Source organism: Saccopteryx leptura, chromosome 13, assembly GCF_036850995.1.
Source record: "Saccopteryx leptura isolate mSacLep1 chromosome 13, mSacLep1_pri_phased_curated, whole genome shotgun sequence".
In the NCBI taxonomy this organism is placed as follows: Eukaryota; Metazoa; Chordata; class Mammalia; order Chiroptera; family Emballonuridae; genus Saccopteryx; species Saccopteryx leptura.
Genome location: NC_089515.1, coordinates 39,049,490 through 39,069,300, shown reverse-complemented (window position 1 = coordinate 39,069,300; position 19,811 = coordinate 39,049,490). Strand labels below are relative to the sequence as shown.

At 50.9% G+C, this 19,811-nt stretch overlaps 1 protein-coding gene across 1 annotated transcript in view; it reads right to left on the bottom strand.

The window, feature by feature from the left end:
• Positions 1 to 262: 262 nt before the first annotated feature.
• PDE8A (phosphodiesterase 8A) overlaps positions 263 to 19,811 on the bottom strand; it is a 155,832-nt gene continuing 136,283 nt past the window's right edge. The window contains exons 12-22 of the mRNA XM_066355110.1: positions 18,350 to 18,420; positions 17,541 to 17,705; positions 15,471 to 15,519; positions 14,639 to 14,771; positions 13,538 to 13,736; positions 12,344 to 12,561; positions 9,489 to 9,621; positions 6,008 to 6,175; positions 4,323 to 4,452; positions 3,343 to 3,454; positions 263 to 682 (exon numbers count right to left, since the gene is read on the bottom strand). Coding sequence (XP_066211207.1) covers position 682; positions 3,343 to 3,454; positions 4,323 to 4,452; positions 6,008 to 6,175; positions 9,489 to 9,621; positions 12,344 to 12,561; positions 13,538 to 13,736; positions 14,639 to 14,771; positions 15,471 to 15,519; positions 17,541 to 17,705; positions 18,350 to 18,420 — 1,379 coding nt within the window. The 3' untranslated portion in view covers positions 263 to 681. The remainder of the gene's footprint in view (positions 683 to 3,342; positions 3,455 to 4,322; positions 4,453 to 6,007; positions 6,176 to 9,488; positions 9,622 to 12,343; positions 12,562 to 13,537; positions 13,737 to 14,638; positions 14,772 to 15,470; positions 15,520 to 17,540; positions 17,706 to 18,349; positions 18,421 to 19,811) is intronic.

Here is a 19,811-nt window from a genome sequence, read left to right as displayed (position 1 = left end):
TCTAGTCTACAGTTACCAGCTGAGGTCACATCTTCACACAAGAAAAAGGGGCCTTGCTTTCCTTACACCAAGGCCCTCTGAGAGGTTGGGCCTGTCAGCACTCAGGGTGCTGGATATCCATATGGTGAACTGAAGATAGTTCTGAGATGTTGAAATAGTCATTTAACTATTAATCTTTTCTGTGAATAAGGGAATCTTCATTTAGATGGAGAAAAATGAAATATTGTAAGTCTGATAAGACACAAAAAAGGTGACACAGGAGTTCTTAAAAACAATAGTTTAATTTCATTTTTATCTTGGAAAAAAAACAATATAAGTTTAAAATGAAGTAAGTACTCTGATATGGCATCATGTGTCTTTTTTTTTATGGTACTACATTTATGGAAATTGTGAAATACAGAACCCTTATATAAATCTCTGGAATTAAAGATTACCACTGACTATGAAAACAGATTGGTTTTAAAAAGTCAATTTAGTAAATATTCCATGTTTGCTGTTTGTTTTTTATGAGAATATTTGGTATAAACACTCTACAAAATAAGGCAAGCTTTTGGAAAAGTCATTAATAAAATTTTATGAAAACAGTGTTCAGTCCTAATTTCTTTTAATCTGTAGAGTCACTGGCAAGGTTCATCAGGTGAGCAGAGCAGTTTCAAAGGTCCGTTTTCTATATAAAAGAAACCTAGAAAACAGGTTTTCCTGATTAGCATATACAAATATTTCTATAGTGCAGTAAAAATGTCAGTTTATATTTTTAATTTGAATTATGAAAATAAGCATACAGTACGTATTACCTATTTAATGATTATGGATCATAAACTTGGTCATGACATAATAAAGCTGATTTTGAAGTGTATTTAAACTCATAGGAAATCTTAAATGTTGTAGTAAAACATTTTAATAATAGATACTAGTAATCAGCCTTAAAATTTGTGAATGGAGCAGTGACTGTCAGTAGTATTGCATAGTGAGTGGTTTCCATGTGGAAACGTAAAGGTTAGACAGAAGGTGTTCTCAGGGCTGAACGAGAACGGTGAGAAGCTACCAGAATAGAGGATTTCAAGGTAAATTCAAAGGTCAAGTTCAAAGGTAAGTTTGAGGTTTTCACCTCCTTCATCACCTCCTCGACCTTTAATTCACCATGACCCTCACCTTGACCTTCAATATATTCATCTTTACCTATTTCACCTGGACTTTCATCCAACTCCTTCACCCCCTTCATCTGCATTAGCTGCTTCACCTTTACTAATTTCATCATTGCCACCTCTACCTTCCTGACCTTCCTCTCCCTGCTGTCAGCACCTCCGCCTTGACCTTTCCACTTCCACCACCTACATTCCCACCTTCGTTATCTTCACCTGGACACGCACCACCTTCATCTCAACCTTTACTACCTCACCTGGACAACCTTTGCTCCCTTCACCTTGACCTTCACCACCACGTCTTTCATCTTTACCCACCTCCTTCACTGTTGCCTTCACCCTGACCTTCACATTCACCTTGATCTTTTCCCACCTCCTTCCCCAGAACCTTCACCTCTCACCCCCTTCACTCCCTCACCCTCACTTTGAACTTGATCACGTTCGCATTCACCTTGACCTTCACCATTGCAGCCATCACCTCCTAAGTTACCGCTTTACCGGAATTCACCGCCTTCACTTTCTCCTTGACCATCCATGTGACCCCCTTGCCCAGACCTTAGCATTTCACCGCTTACCCTTCCGTCTCACCTTGACCAGCTCTGCCTTCACCCTCCGTTTACCTTACTGCTCCCTGCTCCTCCATCCCCGTGACTGGTGCCTCCTCCAGCATGCCTGTTTCACTTCTGCCCTTCCCCCTGCAGCCTCACTCTGAACTTCACCATTTCACACCCTAAACTTGCCACTTTCATCCACCTGCTTCCCCATTGTCGTCACCCCCCCCCCCCCCATTGAGCTTCACCGGTTCCTCCCAGCGCCAGCCCCCCCCCCCCCCCCCCCCCGCACCAGTGCATCCTCCACTTGACTTTCTCCACCTCCACCTTGACCCCTCCATCACGGCTTTTACCTCGCTTTGAATTTTACCACATTCACCTTCATGAACCCTCACTTTAAACTTAGCCCCGCCATCCTCACACCCTCACCTGCGCAGCTTTGGCACCTTGGCTCACCAGCTTCACCTCATTCTGAACATTTGCTCCCTTGACCGCCTTCCCCTCCAGCGCTCCTTCCCCATGGCGGCCGCCTTCCCCTCCAGCGCTCCTTCCCCATGGCGGCTGCCTTCCCCATGGCGGCCGCCTTCCCCTCCAGCGCTCCTTCCCCATGGCGGCTGCCTTCCCTGTCTCCTGCTGCACCTCAGTCTGACCAAGCTCACCGTGATCACCTTCACCGCCTTCAGTCTGACCGTCACTGTCACCCTCTTCACCCTCACTTTGAACTTCGCCCTACACCTCCTTCACCAGCTTTACCACCTTTGCCACTTATACCCTTACCTTGAAGTTCACCCTTTTCACTCCCCCACCTTCAACATGACTGTCGCCCTCTAAACATTTGCCTTCACCTTTTTTTGTGACAGGAGGAACAGACAAGAAGGGAGAGATGAGAAGCATCAATTCTTCATTGCGATACCTTAGTCTCCTTAGTTGTTCATTGATTGCTTTCTCATATGTGCCTTGACTGGGGGGGGGGGGGGCTATAGCAGAGCGAGTGACCCTGTGCTCAAGCTGGCGACCTCAGGGTTTCGAACCTGGGTCCTCGGCGTCCAGTCTGATGCTCTATCCACTGCGCCACCACCTGGTCAGGCCATTCACCTTCACCTTTAACATGACTTTCAGCACCTTGAGATTCGCCACCTTCTCGCAATTTCACCAGGCCGCCTCCACAGGCGTGCCCACCCTGACCCTTAACTCCTTTACTGCTTCAGCACTGCCCTCACCCCCTCACCTGGGTCTTCATCCTGCCCTCCCACTTCCACAGCCTCCCCTTCACCACTGCTTCCTGCATCTGGATTTCACCTTCTCAGCCTTCACTAACCTGACCACCTTCACCTGGCCTTCCCCACTTCGTCACATCACCACCTTCCCTGTTCCGCACCCGGCCTATACCCCTTTCACCACGACCTTCAGCACCTGGCCCTGCACACCATCATTCACCTTCACCCTCTCTTTGAGCTCTGCCATCTCCACCATTATCTTTCCTTTGCTGATGAGGATGTGAAGGTAGGAACCCTCTGCCCAGCAAATTCAGAAAACCGCAATGAGTCTGACGTCAGTGTGGCTACAAAGTGGGGCTCTGGCTGGCTCTGCACGACTGCCTTTCCTTGTTTTGTGGGATGCGGATAAGAGCACGGCGCAGGGTCACGTACTACTCGGGTTTCGGAGGCTGTCGGAGGGTCCGCAGCTTCAGTTCGTCGAGTTCTTTCCAGTATTTCAAGTTGTTGTCCAGGTGCTGTAGTAACTCGGGCAGGTCTACAAAGGCTGGAGAAAGAGGGGAGTGAGGTCTCTCACAGGCTCAGGTTAGAGGTTGGAGCTAAAAAGAGAGCATTCAGAAGAAAAGGGACTAGACCAGCTTTTGCGGAACACTAACAGACGCGAGGACACAGCAGCCGCACGGACGCAGGCTGCTGCCGGGAAGGGAAGCCCGGTCGGCACACAGGGGCGCATGCCAGCAGCTCCAGGGCCCGCCCGCTGGCGGCTCTGCTTCCCTCTCAGTCAGCACCTTGGGGAACAAAGGGTGGCGAGCCCCCCACTTACAGCCTTCCCAGGAGGGAGCAGGCCGGGACCACCTCTCCTGTGTGTGCCCCAGCCCCTTCGCCCCAGACCACAGCGGTACGTTTGTCTGCCCTGCAGCCCTGCCCCCAAGTGCAGGCCCCTGGGGGCCAGAACAAGGTCCCCGGAAGCACAGTGCAGCCTTGAGAACGCGCCTGCCAGCAGGCCCGCAGCTGGCACTGACGGTTAAGAGACTGATGTGCACCGGCAGGGACCTGCCGTTCTCCCCGTTCTGTTGTAGAGCGAGGCCTGGGAGCAAATGGCAGGAAGCTCGGAGGAACACTGCTGGGGTGTGGTCAGTGTTAGTTTGGTCTTGAACCCTAATTTCTCTGCTACTAGCTCTGTGACCCAAGTTCAGGCCTCTCACCTATGAATCAGGAGTAACAGCACCCACCCCGGGGAGGGCAGTGAATGAGGAAGTGCAGAGTCCCAGCCCTCAGGAGCCCTGACGTGAGAGCTCGGTCCCCTCGTCCTTCTGCAAAGTCGAAGCCCCCAAGCATAATCTAGAGCCAAATCCAACACTTGCTGCTCCCTAAGCCGTTACATTACTGAGACAGTTTCTGCCGAGAGTTCTTACCATCCCAGGCATTGAACATGCCTGTGATGAAGTAGTCAATGAAAGAGATCTGGGACTTGGGGATGCTGCAGGTGTTTCTGTCAAAACCCGGCATCATCACAGGTAAGTCCCGCTGCTTTTCTTCGTCAGTCTGCAGAGCGGAAAATGCCGGGATTACGAGACCAATCTCTACCAGAGCCCACGGAGCTGTGGTGAGAAGCCAACCAGAGCACCAACCAACAAAACCAAACCTCCTACCAGATACCAAGTTGTCCCCGGGGTGGGGACTGCTCTGTGCCAGGAGGGCCTGAGGACACGCTGCCCAACCCGTATTTTCAACACCCAGAAGCCTCCTGCTGCAGCTTCTCACTTAAGATGCCGAACGGCACCCGTATTGCACCCACGAGCCACTGCTGTACGGTCGCGGTCCCAGTCCAGCAAGCGTGTCCAGTGCCTGGCACAGGCCTGCAGTGGTGAGTGAGAGCGGCCCCTTCACAGAAGAGGGACTAGTGGCTGCTTCTCATCTCAGGTCACATTATCTGATTTGGAAAGTTTCTGAACACCCTTGAGATTCTTAAAGTTTAAAAAAAAGTTCTGGGATGGATTGCACAGTCACGCGTCACTTGATGAGGCTACGTTCTGAAAAACTGCATTGCTGGGCGAACATCACAGAACACACCGACACAGCCTGCGCTGCTCCTACACTACAGGCCGTATGGCACGTCACAGTGTGAACTGGGAGGCAGTGGGAGCTGTGCACCTACACACAGAAAAGGTGCAGGAAGAAGGTGGTATAAAGGATAAAAAGTGGCACACCTTCATAGGGAACTTACCACGACTGGGGCCTCAGGACTGGCAGTCGCCATGGGAGAGGGACAGTGAGGGCCGGTGAAGGCCCAGGCCGTGCTGTCCGTGCCTGCGGACTTAGAAACACTCCCACAGCCCCCCTACTTCCTCCGACAGGGTCAGAGACAGAACAGGGACGCTGTCGGTGCTGCTCCAGAATAGGGGAGTGGACTGGATTTACTGGAAGTATTGAGGAGGAGCTGGCTGGGGCAGGCCTAGGTCGCCGTACTAGTGCTTGTCTGGAGGGTGACAAGTGGCCTGAGGCTCAGCAGGATAGGAAATCAAGATGGAGAGAGAAGGAAATACAAGGTCTGTCCTGGCAAGATGGTTTTAGCTGTTCCATGTTGGAACAGTGGTCAGAGTGAGGAATTTTGTGGTATTCATAAAAAAAGGGTATTTAACATGGAAAGGGTATATAGGAAGAAGGACTCAATATTTAGACTTTGGAAATTTGCTTTGAGTTCTGTTGACCTGACCTCACAGAAAGGGCTCTCCCCTGCACAGATCTGATGGACGGAATGAAACGTACCTGTGCTTTCCATAGTCACATCCAAAGACAGGCACGGCTGGCTCCACACCACCACCAGTGTCCAGGACCTGAGGTCCTCAATAAAGATTCTACAGCAATGTGCCCTGCAGCCCACCAGGCGAGCTCGAGGAGGGCTGTCGGGCACCTGATCACGCAGCGCGGGGGACGGCCCCTCTGCACCGAGACAGGTCAGCGGCTGAGTGAGCGGGAGGCGAGCTGCTCTCTGAACTGAGGTGCTGTGTGTGCCGAGAGGGAATCTACTGCCAAGACCCACAGATGCTGCTCCCCTCAGAGAACAAAATAATAATAAAGAACTTAAGCCATGTCTGACCTGAGAAAAATACTCTTCCGAGATGCGTGCAGCCCATTCGATGCACAGCTCCAAGGGTCGGCAGGGGTTGGACACATCAGCGCACTTAATCAACATTCGTTTGATCAGAGTCCGGTTCTCTGGAGTCCTGAGTATAGTGTTTGTGGCTTCTTGGTCTTGATCAGTTTTCTAAAACATTAAGTGGAATTTAAAGCAATCAAAATGGGTCCCCTGGAGCCATGCCCTGTCTTACTGGCGTGGTCCCACTGCAAGCACGGGCACTGTCGGTGTCCTGCCAGTGAAGGGGCTCACAGAACGCTGGAGGCTACCAAGCACTGAGCATGGCCCCCACTTCCCAAGGGGAGAACCAAGGCCCAGTGAGAGTCCAGCAGGACCCAGGGTTGGAGGGCCGCCCTGGAGGTTGACGTGTCTGCCCTTCCCCTCCTTCCTGGCTTTTTCTTCTTACTTGAAATATTTCTCACAGTTGCTTTATATTCTTCTGTTCTGCTACCTCTATCACTCTCCTTTCGTAAGAACTCAAAGACCAGCTTTGTCTTTTATTATATTTATTAATAAAAGAGTGTGAACTGAAAAAAATAAATTTTTCTGCCCTCATAATACAGTGTGTCCATAAAGTCATGGTGCACTTTTGACCGGTCACAGGAAAGCAACAAAAAATGATAGAAATGTGAAATCTGCACCGAATAAAAGGAAAACTCTCCCAGTTCCATACCTATTCAGTGCAGTTCGATGTGGGCTCACGCAGATTTTTTAGGGCTCCTTAGGTAGCTATCCCGTATAGCCTCTACAGACTCGTCACTGACTGATGGCCTACCAGAACGGGGTTTCTCCACCAAACTGCCGGTTTCCTTCAACTGCTTATCCCACTGAGTAATGTTATTCCTATGTGGTGGCGCTTCGTTATAAACGTGCTGATATTCACGTTGCACTTTGGTCATAGATTCGAATTTAGTGAGCCACAGAACACACTGAACTTTCCTCTGTACTGACCACATCTCGACTGGCATGGCTGTGGGCTGCTCCGCTATATACACGATGTTACGTCATCACCTGCGCATGCGCACATGCTGCCACATCATCCTACAGAAACTGGGAGGGTTTTCCTTTTATTTGGTGCAGATTTCACATTTCTATCGTCTTTTGTTGCTTTCCTGTGACCGGTCAAAAGTGCACCATGACTTTACGGACACACTGTAGAATCTTGTAGTTCACCAGGCTCCCTGCTCATTACTCCACCTCCCACCCAGCCCTGCGGGAATAGCTGTCAGCATATCCAACTGTGCCATCTACTGATACCTCCCTAACAATGTCTGACTGTGTGTGTGTGAGTGTGATAGAGAGGGACAGCTAAGGACAGACAGGAAGGGAGAGAGATGAGAAGCATCAATTCTTCATTGTAGCACTTTAGTTGTTCATTGATTGCTTTCTCATAGACTGCTCACAAATATTAGGGGTATTTTATCACTTCATATTCAGTTTGAAATATCCCCTAATTTTTGTGAGCAGTATATGTGCCTTGACCAGGGAGCTACAGCAGAGTATTCCACACTCAAGCCAGCGACCTTTGGGCTCAAGCTGGTGAGCCCATGCTCAAGCCAGATGAGCCTGCACTCAAGCTGGTGATCTTGGGGTTTCAAACCTGGGTTGTCTACATCCCAGTCTGATGCTCTATCCACTGCGCCACCGCCTGGTCAGGCATGTCTGACATTTTGTGATGTACAAAAAAAGGACTTAACCATCATTCTCTTTTGATCTGCACTCACAAGATCTTGTGGCAGGCAGGAAAAGCAGTATTTACTGTGACATCTTACAGATGAGGACACTGGGACTCAGGTGGGAGACTCATCCAAAGCTATGCAACTGAGCCAGGGTAAGAACTTAAGTTCTACCTTCGGTCCTGGGCTCTGTCCACTCACAGCCCCACATGCTGTCTGCTTCACAAGGACCCTTCTGGGCTTGGAGTCTCAATCCGTGGGGTAATGGACCTTCCAAGCAAATTCGGGTGGGAAGAGGGAGCACTGGGCAAAGAGCTCTGTCACAGATGGGAGCAAGCAAGTCTCCGCATTCTGAGTCTGTGCCTGTCAAGCAACTTTGCAAAGGAGTTGGTCATGTGATTTCAACGCGTCAGCACCGTGGTCTAGGTCTCCCTCGGTGGTCTCAGTGAGGCAGAGCTGCCGTCAATATAGGCAGTAGCACCCTGAGCCCAGGCTTCAGTCTCCTGGCGAGGGCCAGGACGTACAACGGCCACGGCCGCCCCATCCTCCCTGCTCCAGGTCTCACCACCAGCCAGCTGTGTGTGGACCCTTCTCTCCAGATTAATGCACTCAGTGTGGCTACAGTTCAGTGCTGCCCGCTGGACACAATTTCCTTCACGTTACTTTGTCCCTGCTCTGACCCACTTGAGCAGAAGTAACCAGTCTCCCAAAAGTACCCCAAGTACAGACAGCAGAGATCAGAAATGTGACTGTGGAGTGGCACAGAGGACCTAGGTGAGTCTGGGAAGATGTGGTTCCTTTCTGTGGCACGAGGGGAGCTGGGATCAGTGGGATCAGTAACAACCAGCTCTCTCCAGGGCGGCGGGGCAGGAGCCAATAAAAAGCTGGGGTGGGTGCCCCTACATCTGAAGTCCTGGGGAAGGGAGTGAAGTCAAAGGCAAGCTGACAGTGAGGAGAGCAGGGTGAAGGGAGCAGAGTTCTCAACAGCACATGTGAAGGAATAATAAGAGACAAAGGGCATGGCTAAACAAAGGAGCAACAGAAGTAAACTGATCATGGCTAGTCTAATAGGACACACTGTCCCCATACATGCCAAAGACTCTCAGGATGGTGACGGAGTTGGGGAGGGAGGGCAATGGGAAGGCTGTGAGCTGGTAGCAAGATTTCCAGTACACATGGGCTAGGTGGTGGGCAGACAGGTGGGCCTCAGAGGAAGAGGATCCACAAAAGAACATTCTCTAGGTGCTGACCTCGCCGTGAACCTAGTATAACGGACACCACTGACAGCCTACCTTGTGCTGTGTCCACCAGTCCTCTGCCTGAGGTTACTTACGCCCATTCTCTAGGCAGGGGAATGGTGAAGCAGAGTAGGTGGGGACTAAGATCTGTCTGCTTCCACAGCTGTGGACTCCACTCCACGCCTCAAATCCAGAAATGAGGGGCAGCAATGTCTCCTTCCTGTGACACAGCAACAGAGGACAGCTGCTGCCACCAGAGTGTGCCCAGTGGGGATGGCTGTTGAGAGGTCCCATGGGCTCTGACCTGCCCCGGAATGTCCAAGAGGGGAATGGTCCACCTTTCTCAAGCATGTTTATCTAAAACTTGACCCCCTTTCCGAGTTTTCATATCTATTTTTGGACGTCTTATTTTTTCCTGCCAAGTTTTTGCATTTTTTAGTAATTTAATCAATGGAAATTAACCTCAATGAGCCAACAACACAGGATGAGGGCTCCAAACAGGTGTTCCCAGCAGTCAGCCTCCCTTACCTTGTTTTCTTTCAGTTCTGCCAAGGGCTTGTTGACTCTGTTGATAAACTTGTTGATGTGCTCGAAGTGCTTTGTCATCTCTGTGGCCAAGACCATGTCAATAATAGCCTGCCGCAGTGTCCGATAGTCGTTCCTATTCCAGAAAACGAGAGGCTACTGCAGCTCACAGATTAGACCGCACAGGGAGGGGCTCCAGAAAATCACCTGTTCTCTGGGATGCATGTCCACTGTGGCTAACATTCTAATGTCACTGGGAGGCACACATTATTAGCTTTTTTGGAAGGCACTCTTTAAAGATTTTTTTTTTTTTACTTTATTTATTTATTTTTAGAGAGGAGAGAGACAGAGAGGGAGAGAGAGGAGAGAGAGACAGAGAGAGAGAAGGGGGAGGAGCTGGAAGCATCAACTCCCATATGTGCCTTGACCAGGCAAGCCCAGGGTTTTGAACCGGCGACCTCAGCATTTCCAGGTCGACGCTTTATCCACTGCGCCACCACAGGTCAGGCCATGGAAGGCACTCTTTAAAAGAATGTGGAAGTTATAGGGTAGTGCCTTGATCATTTGCACAGGGAAACCGCAATAAAAGTTAAAATGAGAAGCTTAAGAACAAGACCTTATACATGCAGTGTGCATGCTGTCATCCCGCAGTGTGAGGCCCATGGTTCTCAGAATAAAGTGAGAACGGGCAGGCCTGGGCAAAGCCTGTGAAGACAGAGATCTGCGGTTATGAAGAATGTACCCCATGTGGGGATCCCACAACTTTTTTATTCAGTGAAAGGCGGGAAGGCAGAGGGACAGACTCCCGCATGTGTCCCAACCAGGATCCATACAGCAAGCTCCCTACCAGGTGCTGCTCGGCTCATCTGGGCTGCTGCTCTGTTGCTGGGCAACTGAGCTATTTTAAGCACTTGAGGTGAGGACATGGAGCCATCCTCAGTGCCCAGGGCCAACTTTGCTCAAAGCATTTGAGCCATGGCTGTGGGAGGAGGAGAGAGAGAGAGAGAAAGAGAGAAGGGGGAGGGGAAGGGCTAGTGAAGCAGATGGTCACTTCTCCTGTGTCCTGACTGGGAATCGAATCCAGGACTTCCACACACCGGGCTGACACTCTACCACTGAGCCAGCGGCCAGGGCCAGGACTCAACAACTTTAGTGCCCAGAAAGTGGGAGGGCAGGCCTTATGACAGCTGAGCAGATCACAGGGAGTGCAAACAGCTCTCCCCTCAGCACTGGCTTTTATTTATTTTCAAATTTTTATCTTTTGAGAATGCAAACCATATAATTAAAAATGGAAAAGGTAAAAAGAATATGAAATGAATCTGTATTCTGCCCCTTTCCCTTCCCTGGAAACAGCCAGTTATCAGGGTCTTGAGTACTTTTCCAGAGACATCTGACATGAATGTATCCACATACAGTAACTATGGACAAAACCTACTTAATTCCCCCTCTGAAATTCTAGAATGTGGCAAAGGGAGTTTAGTAAAATCAGGAGTCTCCTTTTTATAAAATCCCATATTAAAACTTTCCTTAGAACTCCAAGTTAATAAGTACTTTTAAGTATAGTTGTTCATATGGAAAATAATAATTAACAAATAATACACAATAAACTGTGTTTTGTGTACTCACAACTGTAACCCTACTTTTACCCACCCCATATCTCTCATGACAATCCTTTCTCCTTCTTCCGTCTGATAGCCAGTCCCTATTGTTAGACACCAGTGAACAGTGATGTACAAAAGCCAACACCATGATCTTACGGAACTTAGGAACTGAATCAGGTATCAGACAAAAATAGAAAAATGATTATTTTAAAATGTAAGTGCTACAAAAGACCTCGGGACTGAATAGTGTGAGGGGTCAGGGAAGTGACACATGAACAGAGGTGACAAGAAGACGCTTGCTGGGCACAGGAGGGCAGTGGAGTGTTCCAGGCAGGTGACAGGTTCTGAGTCTCTAAAAGCTCAGGATGTCAGTATTCTATGTCCTTGCCTTGAAATGTCAAGACACAAAGCAGAAAACCTTGAAAACTGTGCTAAGTGGAAGCAGCCAGTCACAAAAGGCCCACACTGGGTGGGGGAGACGCTTCTACTTCTGTGAGCTGTCCAGACAGAGAGTCCGCATCTGTGCAGACAGAAAGCGGGTCAGCAGGCTGGAGGGGCTGGGTGAGTGAGGAGTGACGCTAAGAGCTGATACTTCGGGAGGTGTGATGAGCATGTTCTAAAATTCATGGTGGTCAGGGTTCCACCACTCTGAATAAGGACCACTGCACACTTCAAATGGGCAAACAGTATAGTATGTGAATTTATCTCAGTAAAGCTGTTGAAAAAGAGCAGCCCCATGTGGCTCACTTCTTTTTTTTTTTTTTTTTTTTTGGTATTTTTCTTAAGTGAGAAGCAGGGAGGCAGAAAGACAGATTCCCGCATGCCCATCAGGGGGCATTTTTAGCGCCTGAGGTGGAGGCCACAGAGCCATCCTCAGCGCCGGGGCCAACTTTGCTCCAATGGAGCCTTGGCTGCAGGAAGGGAAGAGAGAGACAGAGAGGAAGGAGAGGGGGAGGGGTGGAGAAGCAGATGGGCGCTTCTCCTGTGTGCCCTGGCCAGGAATCGAACCCAGGACTCCTGCATGCCAGGCCGATGCTCTACCACTGAGCCAACCGGCCAGGGCCACGTGGCTCACTTCTTTCCGGTAACATTTCTAGAGAACCAGAGTGGCCCTTGGTTCTCCTGTTGCTTCTTTTGTCCTAGGCCCTTCTTTGTATCACTGTCCCCAATTTTAATAACTGTCCTCTCAAAAAAAAAAAAAAACCAACAAAAAACAAAAACACAGAGGGACTGACATACTTCCCTAGTCATTCTCACCTCTCCATGTTTTTGAAGATGTTGTACTTCTCATTTCCACTGGTCAGCTGGAAGGCCAGGGCCGCGTGGTGGTTCTCGAGCACAGCAGTGTCATTGTACAGAATGGCCAGCTTGCTGTCAGAGTTGCACAGGAAGGGGTTGGTTCTCCCAGGGTGGTCCAGGTCGTGAATGGTGGCCGCAATGAGGGCAGCAGCCTCGTCAACTGGGTCTAAAGTTTGCTGGAAACGAGAGAGAGTTCACAAATGGGTCCCGGGCTGAAAGCAGGACCCGTGCTCTTTCTGTCCTGTTCCTTTAAGGTGAGAGAGTGTTCAGACTGCTGAGAAAAGAACTCTGTTGTGTAAACCCAGTTTCCCTCTCTCTCCACTGTGAGTTATACGTTTGCATGTTTTTTAGGAAACACTACTGAATTCTCAGTCTCACACAAGTTAAAGACTTAATAAAATACACGGTGTCCTCAACAGGAGCAGATGGCTGAATGGTATGATACGATGACAACTCAGTAAAGGCTGTTAAAATTGTTCTGAGGTAGTTTACAGGATATATATCTATGTTTGTATTTAGCCGGAGAGAAGTTCAGGAGCGATCATCCCGCCACACGGCCGTCCCTGCATGCTGCCCACCCCAGCACAGATGCCCTCTGCTGCCGTTTATTGTTCTTTACGGAGCAGGCCTCTCTCTGGACTCTTTCTCTTTCCAGGTCTGGAGGATGATCTTTCGTTAAAAACAAAACAAAAAACAAAAACCCAAATCCCGCCTGACCAGGCAGTGATCCAGTGGATAGAGCGCCAGCCTAGGAGGCTGAGGAGCCAGGTTCAAGGGGCAGCTGAAAGCCCGGCTCTGAGGGGGTTTGCCCTTTGGGGAAGGAACTAGTATCTGCTCAGTACGTCCACATGCTCGACATGACCTCATCCTTTACCTGGCTTTGAGGGGACAGGTGAGGCCCGATGTGGTGACAGTCAGTACTGGTTGGCTGTACTCGTCTGCAGGTTCAGAGTGAGACCCCGAGGAGCAGCCCCTTATTCATGTGCCCGTGGCATGCTGGGGTCGTGTCCTGGATGAACAGAGCCCCCAGAGCCACAGCTCGGGCTCCTGCCTGACTTCTCAGGTGGCCACAGCCTCACGTGTGTGGGGACACTCCTGAGCAGTCTCACTGTGTGGCAACTTGTGGGGGCAGAAAAACACAGCACAGCTCACCTTGATCCTTTCTCTGCAGAGGAAGTAGGCAGTGGCGTGCAGCACGTCTGCGGAGTGTGTCGAATTGTGGTAGGGGTTAGAAGAATGGTAATTCGCTTCGATAATTTGTAACCACGACCTCAGTGTTATCTCAGAGCAGTTTAAGAATTCACAGACTCCAAAGCGAGCAAATATTTTGAGACCAAGATAAATTAAAGGCCTATAAGGAAAAACATTCATAGCATTAAAGAAAGCAAATAGGCACAATGTCTGGAGCCCTGAATGGGTTCACATCCAACAAGGAAACTCAAGTCAGACCTCAGGGAGGGTGCGGGCAGCAAAGTGGCGCTTGCCTCTCTGTCGCTCCTTCTCGTGGGAGCTAGCAACAAGCCTGGTGGGACCCAGCGCTGGTTCTGGCCTCTGAGCACTCGTCCAGTGCTCCCCACAGCTGGGCAGGGTTTTGACTTCTGCTTGCTCTAATAGGTTCCTCACAGTCATGTTTGCAGCCAAGCTAAACTTGTGCCACCTTGAACCTTCTCCTTTGATGTCCTGCCTGAAGATAGTGACAGTTTCTAATGACCAACATGAGCCAGACACTGTCAGATGCCATGTGATGGCCTTGACAATCTGGAGGTGAGTACTGAGTATGAGGTGGTTCCCCTCTTACAAAATGACCAACGGCCACTAAGTCATGAGCTGGCTTTTGGTTTGGGAGGTCATGAAATCTGGCTCTGCTGAGCCAGCGTCCAGAGGAGAGCAGGCTAACAGGACTTGAACTGACCCACACTGGCCTGACTCACGTGACTGCCATGTCACTAGCCTGTAAACCGGGTGCTCAGAGGCCTGTCTGCCGGGGTCCTCTTCCCCGCTGCCTGTGTCCGGGTCTGGGAGGTGGGGGCAGAGGGCACTACTGGTTCGCGTAGTGAGCGTAAGCGGAGGGCAGGGCCACCTGGGGACACTGCACCCAGACGGGATGAGCCCAGATGATTCAGGGTGCCTGCCGCTCTCCTGAGCCTCCTCCCCGGGGACCAGGGACCAGCCCTGCCAAACCCATACTCCCCGGGTGGCTTTTTCCACACAGGCCCTTGGCACTGAACTCTGCTGAGTTCAATGTGGACTCACCTATTCTGAGTGGCAGCCTCCAATTTAAAAATATCAAAGTCCCAATAGTCCTCATTCTCCATGACCTGCGCTATCCGTGGTGGGACATCGTGAAGGAGGGTGGGAATGATACTGCTTGGGACTGGCTGGACGTCTGCAGAGGGTGTGATTGGAGAACAGCGTGAACAGACTTCATGGCATAAACAGCTCCTAAGAGGGGATGGGGCTTTGTTTCTGAGGGTTATGACACACCAAGGAAAAAGTATCTGAAAAAATATATTTTTTTAGTGAGAGACAGGGACAGAGAGAAAGAGGGACAGATAGGGACGGAGAGGCAGGAAGGGAGAGATGAGAAGCATCAATTCTTTATTGCAGCACCTTAGTTCATTGATTGATTTCTCATGTGTACCTTGACCGGGGGGTGGGAGCTCTGGCAGAGCGAGTGACCCCTTGCTCAAGCCAGTCACCTTGGACTTGAGCCAGTGACCTTGGGCTCGAGCCAGCAACCTTTGGGCTCAAGCCAGTGCCCATAGGTTCATGTCTATGATCCCATGTTCAAGCCGCCAACCTCGCGCTCAAGCCAGGGACCTCGGGCTCCAAGCCAGTGTCATATCTGATTCCACGCTCAAGCCAGCAACCACGGGGTCATGTCTATGATTCCATGCTCAAGCCAGTGCTGGAGACCTCAGGGATTTGAACCTGGGTACTCTGAGTCCCAGTCTAATACTCTATCCACTGCACCACCGCCTGGTAAGGCCTATTAGAAAAATTTTATCTGAAAAGTTTATTTTCATCACTTAGGCTTGACTATAATGTTAATAGTGGTCCAAAAAATTAAAAAGGAAAAACTTACGTTTTGCTGTAAAAATATAGTCATTCCCAGATATTATTCTTAAACCATCCTAATAAAAATCAAGGAAACAAGAAAAAGAAGTCACAAAGAAGTCACAACTCTACATCCTGGACACCCCAGGCCAGCTGGTCCCAGAGGACATAAGGACAGTGCAGCCCCGAGGCCTTGCCCCCTGAAGCCGGAGCCGGGCTGAAGGCAGGCAGCACGGCTCTCAGCTGGGAGGAGCAGCCGGAAGGGCAGCTTGAGAGAGGCCCCTGGGCCAGCATTCCTGCTGGCCTCCAGACAGTTTGGTTCCTTAGGGACAACACCTCTCCCCCACCCTGCCACCTTCCTCACCAGCTGGACACCAGAGTCCTCTGGAAAGCCACGCTCTCCTCCCCTCCAAGCCCCTCACTGCGCCCAGGAGACTGCAGGGAGCGCTGCTCCCTCCCCAGCTCCCCGGCCCCTCCCCTCCAAGCCCCTCACTGCGCCCAGCAGACTGCAGGGAGCGCTGCTCCCTCCCCAGCTCCCCAGCCCCTCCCCTCCAAGCCCCTCACTGCGCCCAGCAGACTGCAGGGAGCGCTGCACCCTCCCCAGCTCCCCGGCCCCTCCCCTCCAAGCACCTCACTGCGCCCAGCAGACTGCAGGGAGCGCTGCACCCTCCCCAGCTCCCCGGCCCCTCCCCTCCAAGCACCTCACTGCGCCCAGCAGACTGCAGGGAGCGCTGCTCCCTCCCCAGCTCCCCGGCCCCTCCCCTCCAAGCCCCTCACTGCGCCCAGCAGACTGCAGGGAGCGCTGCTCCCTCCCCAGCTCCCCGGCCCCTCCCCTCCAAGCCCCTCACTGCGCCCAGCAGACTGCAGGGAGCGCTGCTCCCTCCCCAGCTCCCCGGCCCCTCCCCTCCAAGCCCCTCACTGCGCCCAGCAGACGGCAGGGAGCGCTGCTCCCTCCCCAGCTCCCCGGCCCCTCCCCTCCAAGCACCTCACTGCGCCCAGCAGACTGCAGGGAGCGCTGCACCCTCCCCAGCTCCCCGGCCCCTCCCCTCCAAGCCCCTCACTGCGCCCAGCAGACGGCAGGGAGCGCTGCTCCCTCCCCAGCTCCCTGGCCCCTCCCCTCCAAGCACCTCACTGCGCCCAGCAGACTGCAGGGAGCGCTGCACCCTCCCCAGCTCCCCGGCCCCTCCAGCAGCTGCCATCCTGCATGACTCTCACCCCCCAGCTCCTCTTCTTCCTTTACTCAGGACACTGCCACCTTGTTCTGTGTCATTACCCCTCCTACAGGGTAGAGGAGCCTCTGTCTCAATAGGCCAGGCTAGTGTCAGATATTAGTCTCAAGAGACAGTATCATCACCAGGAACCATGCTACCCTGTCTGAAGTCACTTTAACGTCTTAAAAATTAGGTTGTAGGCAGGACTAGAAATTACGTGTATAGGGAGGACTAAAACCTAAATATTTAAGACATCCTGTGACTTCAGAAAGCAGGAACTGGGAGGGAAGTGAATTTTCTTTCTGACCAACACAAAGATGACAGCGATGGACAGATCTGTCTTCCAGTTTTTCTTCCCTGTGAGACCTCTACGCTGCACTGCTGGCAGCGGTCTCTAGGAGCCCTCAAGAGCCCACGGTACACAGCCCCCGTCTAATGAAATGGTCCCAAGCCATTCTCCCCCATGAGGTCACCAAATCTGTGTAGGATGTTTGGAAGGAAACTGTGCCTCCTCCCCTGGGGCCTCGTTAAACATATATATTCTTTCTGTTTCACAATGTACATAGAGTGTTTCATATACTCTTTTTCTGCCCCAGTTTTCAAAAATCTTTAAAAACTAGTTTTACTGAAATAAAAATGCTCGTAGAACCCCTAAGCACAAATGGAGCCCTGGCCCAGCAGCCCGTGTAGAATAAGCCCTTCCCACCCCGCTGCAAGCCAGGGTCCCTGGGTGCAGGGCAGTGAGTGGGTGATGGCTCCGGAGGGAGCAGTGGGTGGAGGTGGAGGCCTGGAGCGGGCCTGGCGTGCAGCGAGCTCTGTGCGGGCCAGCCGTGAACAAGTAACGAAAGGACAAACAGGAACAGAAGGGTCCTGGCAGCAGCACTTACAGACATAAGGCCCCCGACAAGGTCACTGGTGTGAGGATCATCATGCTTCGCACTGAACTGCGGTGAATATAATTCAGTGGTTCTCAGAATCTCCAGCACATCGTCTAAGGCTTCTGTCACAGGCATGGGACTGTTTTCCTGAGCAGCGTTGATGATACTGATTACCTACAATACAGAAAGAAAAGACTTGAGTTTCATAGCCTTAACAAATGTAGGCCCTGGCTGGTTGGCTCAGTGGTAGAGCATCGACTCTGTGTGTGGATGTCCTGGGTTTGATTCCTGGTCAGGGCACACAGGAGGGGTGTCCATCTGTTTTACCACCTCTCCCCTTCTCTCTCTCTCTCTCTCTTTCTCTCTCTCCCTCTCCTGCAGCCATGGCTCTACTGGAACAAGTTAGCCCCAGGTCATGAGGAGGCTCCAAGGCCTCTGCCTCAGGGGCTAAGAAGAACTCAGTTGCTGAGCTACGGGGCAGCGCCCCAGATGGGCAGAGCATCACCCCCAAGTGGGCATGCCGGGTGGATCCTGCTTGGGGCGCATGCGGGAGTCTGTCTCTGCCTCCCCTCCTCTCACTGAATAAAACAAAGAAACAAAAAAATCATAAGGCAACCCAGAGAGCCAGGCTGGCAGTGGTGCCCAAGACTAACTTAAGACTAGTTAACTGTTCATGTCACATGTCCTCTCTCTTCAGAGGAAGTGGCCTAGAGTAGGAGAACGTTGTTATTGTTGTGGGTCCTCATTTCTTCTCACTGGAAACGACTGGGAGAACAGGGCCGTCCCTACTCAGTGGAGAACAACCACAGCTGCCTCACCTTGGTGATGGGTGCCTCGATGGTCATAGAATGTATCCGGGCTATGGAGGAGTGTCGTCTCTGCGTGGCTACTGTGGAGAGATCAAGTGAGCAGAGATCAGGGTAGGCACAGCCTCAGGCACCTGCCTCTAGCCAGAGCTCCATGTCCTTCCTGCCCGCAGCCTGTGTGCCCATCTGCACAGTGAGGGGCAGGACCAGAACAGCCCCTCGCTGAGCTTCCTTCCCCCCCTAACCAGCCAAGTCTGCTTCCTTCGGTTCCAGGCCCTAGGGTGCACTTGCCTCCAATGCACTTCTGATTCCAGAGACAAAATGGGAGACAATCCTGCACATAGCCCAACAGCCTCTTTTTGTATTCATAACAATAAGGCTTTATACCCATTCAGCTTGCTGCTACTCAGGAGGAAGAATGTTCTGGAAGACAATGCCACATAGGCTTTTTGTGTCATACATGGCAGGAGCTATAAAAACAATTCCCCATGAACTGAGATATGTGAATTTCTGGTCAGTTTTCCAGGCATCCTTTGGTGCTTTCTGCTGTTCCACTTAATCTAGACTCCTTAGGTAACTACTGACAGAAGCCAGCAGGAGCACCTAGGCTCCAGGATTTGTTCATTTTCCGTTGCTCCTGCAAGATGTGGTTCCTCAGGTGAGGTGGGGGTGGGGCAGCTGGGGCAGGCCAGAAGAAATGTTCACACAGAGGTCTGTGTGTATCCCTGAAAGGCCCACTGTCAGGCCAAATGCTCTTTACCAACGACCCTAAACGACTACAGGGCACTGCACAGCCCGGGACACAGCTTCCCGTCACCAACCTGCGGCTCAGGGAGAGACTGTGAGGTGAACCGGCCTGGGCTCTCAAATGCTTGGAACGCTGGCGACCAACAAACCTCTTTCAACCTAATTTTGGTGACCAGTGTATGGTTGCCAACTTTCCATTTTATCCAATGTGGTCATTAATCCAAAAATAAGAACCCCTATTTTATCACTGTCATAAGAGGACTTGTTGTCATTTAAAAATATGAAAGTGACATATGCTCACAAAAACCAAATAGTGTAAATGCAATCAAGTTAGAAAAGACTTGTCATGACTGTGTGTGCAGAAAGTCCCAGAGAACCTACAACTCTCTCCCAATGACTGAACCAGTGTAGCAGGTCATGCAGTACAAGGTCAATACACAGAAGTCAAATGTAATCCTGTCTGCCAGCAATAAACAATTGGAAATTGAAATAAAAAACATTATGTCTGCATCAAAGAACATCAATATTTAGGAATAAATTTTTTTATTATTATTATTTTTAACCACATTTTAAAAAATTATTTTTATTTACTTATTTTTAGATTTTATTTATTCATTTTAGAGAGAGGAGACAGAGAGAGAGACAGAGAAGGGAGGGAGGAGCAGAAAGCATCAACTCCCATATGTGCCTTGACCAAGAAAGCCTGGGGTTTCGAACCGGCGACCTC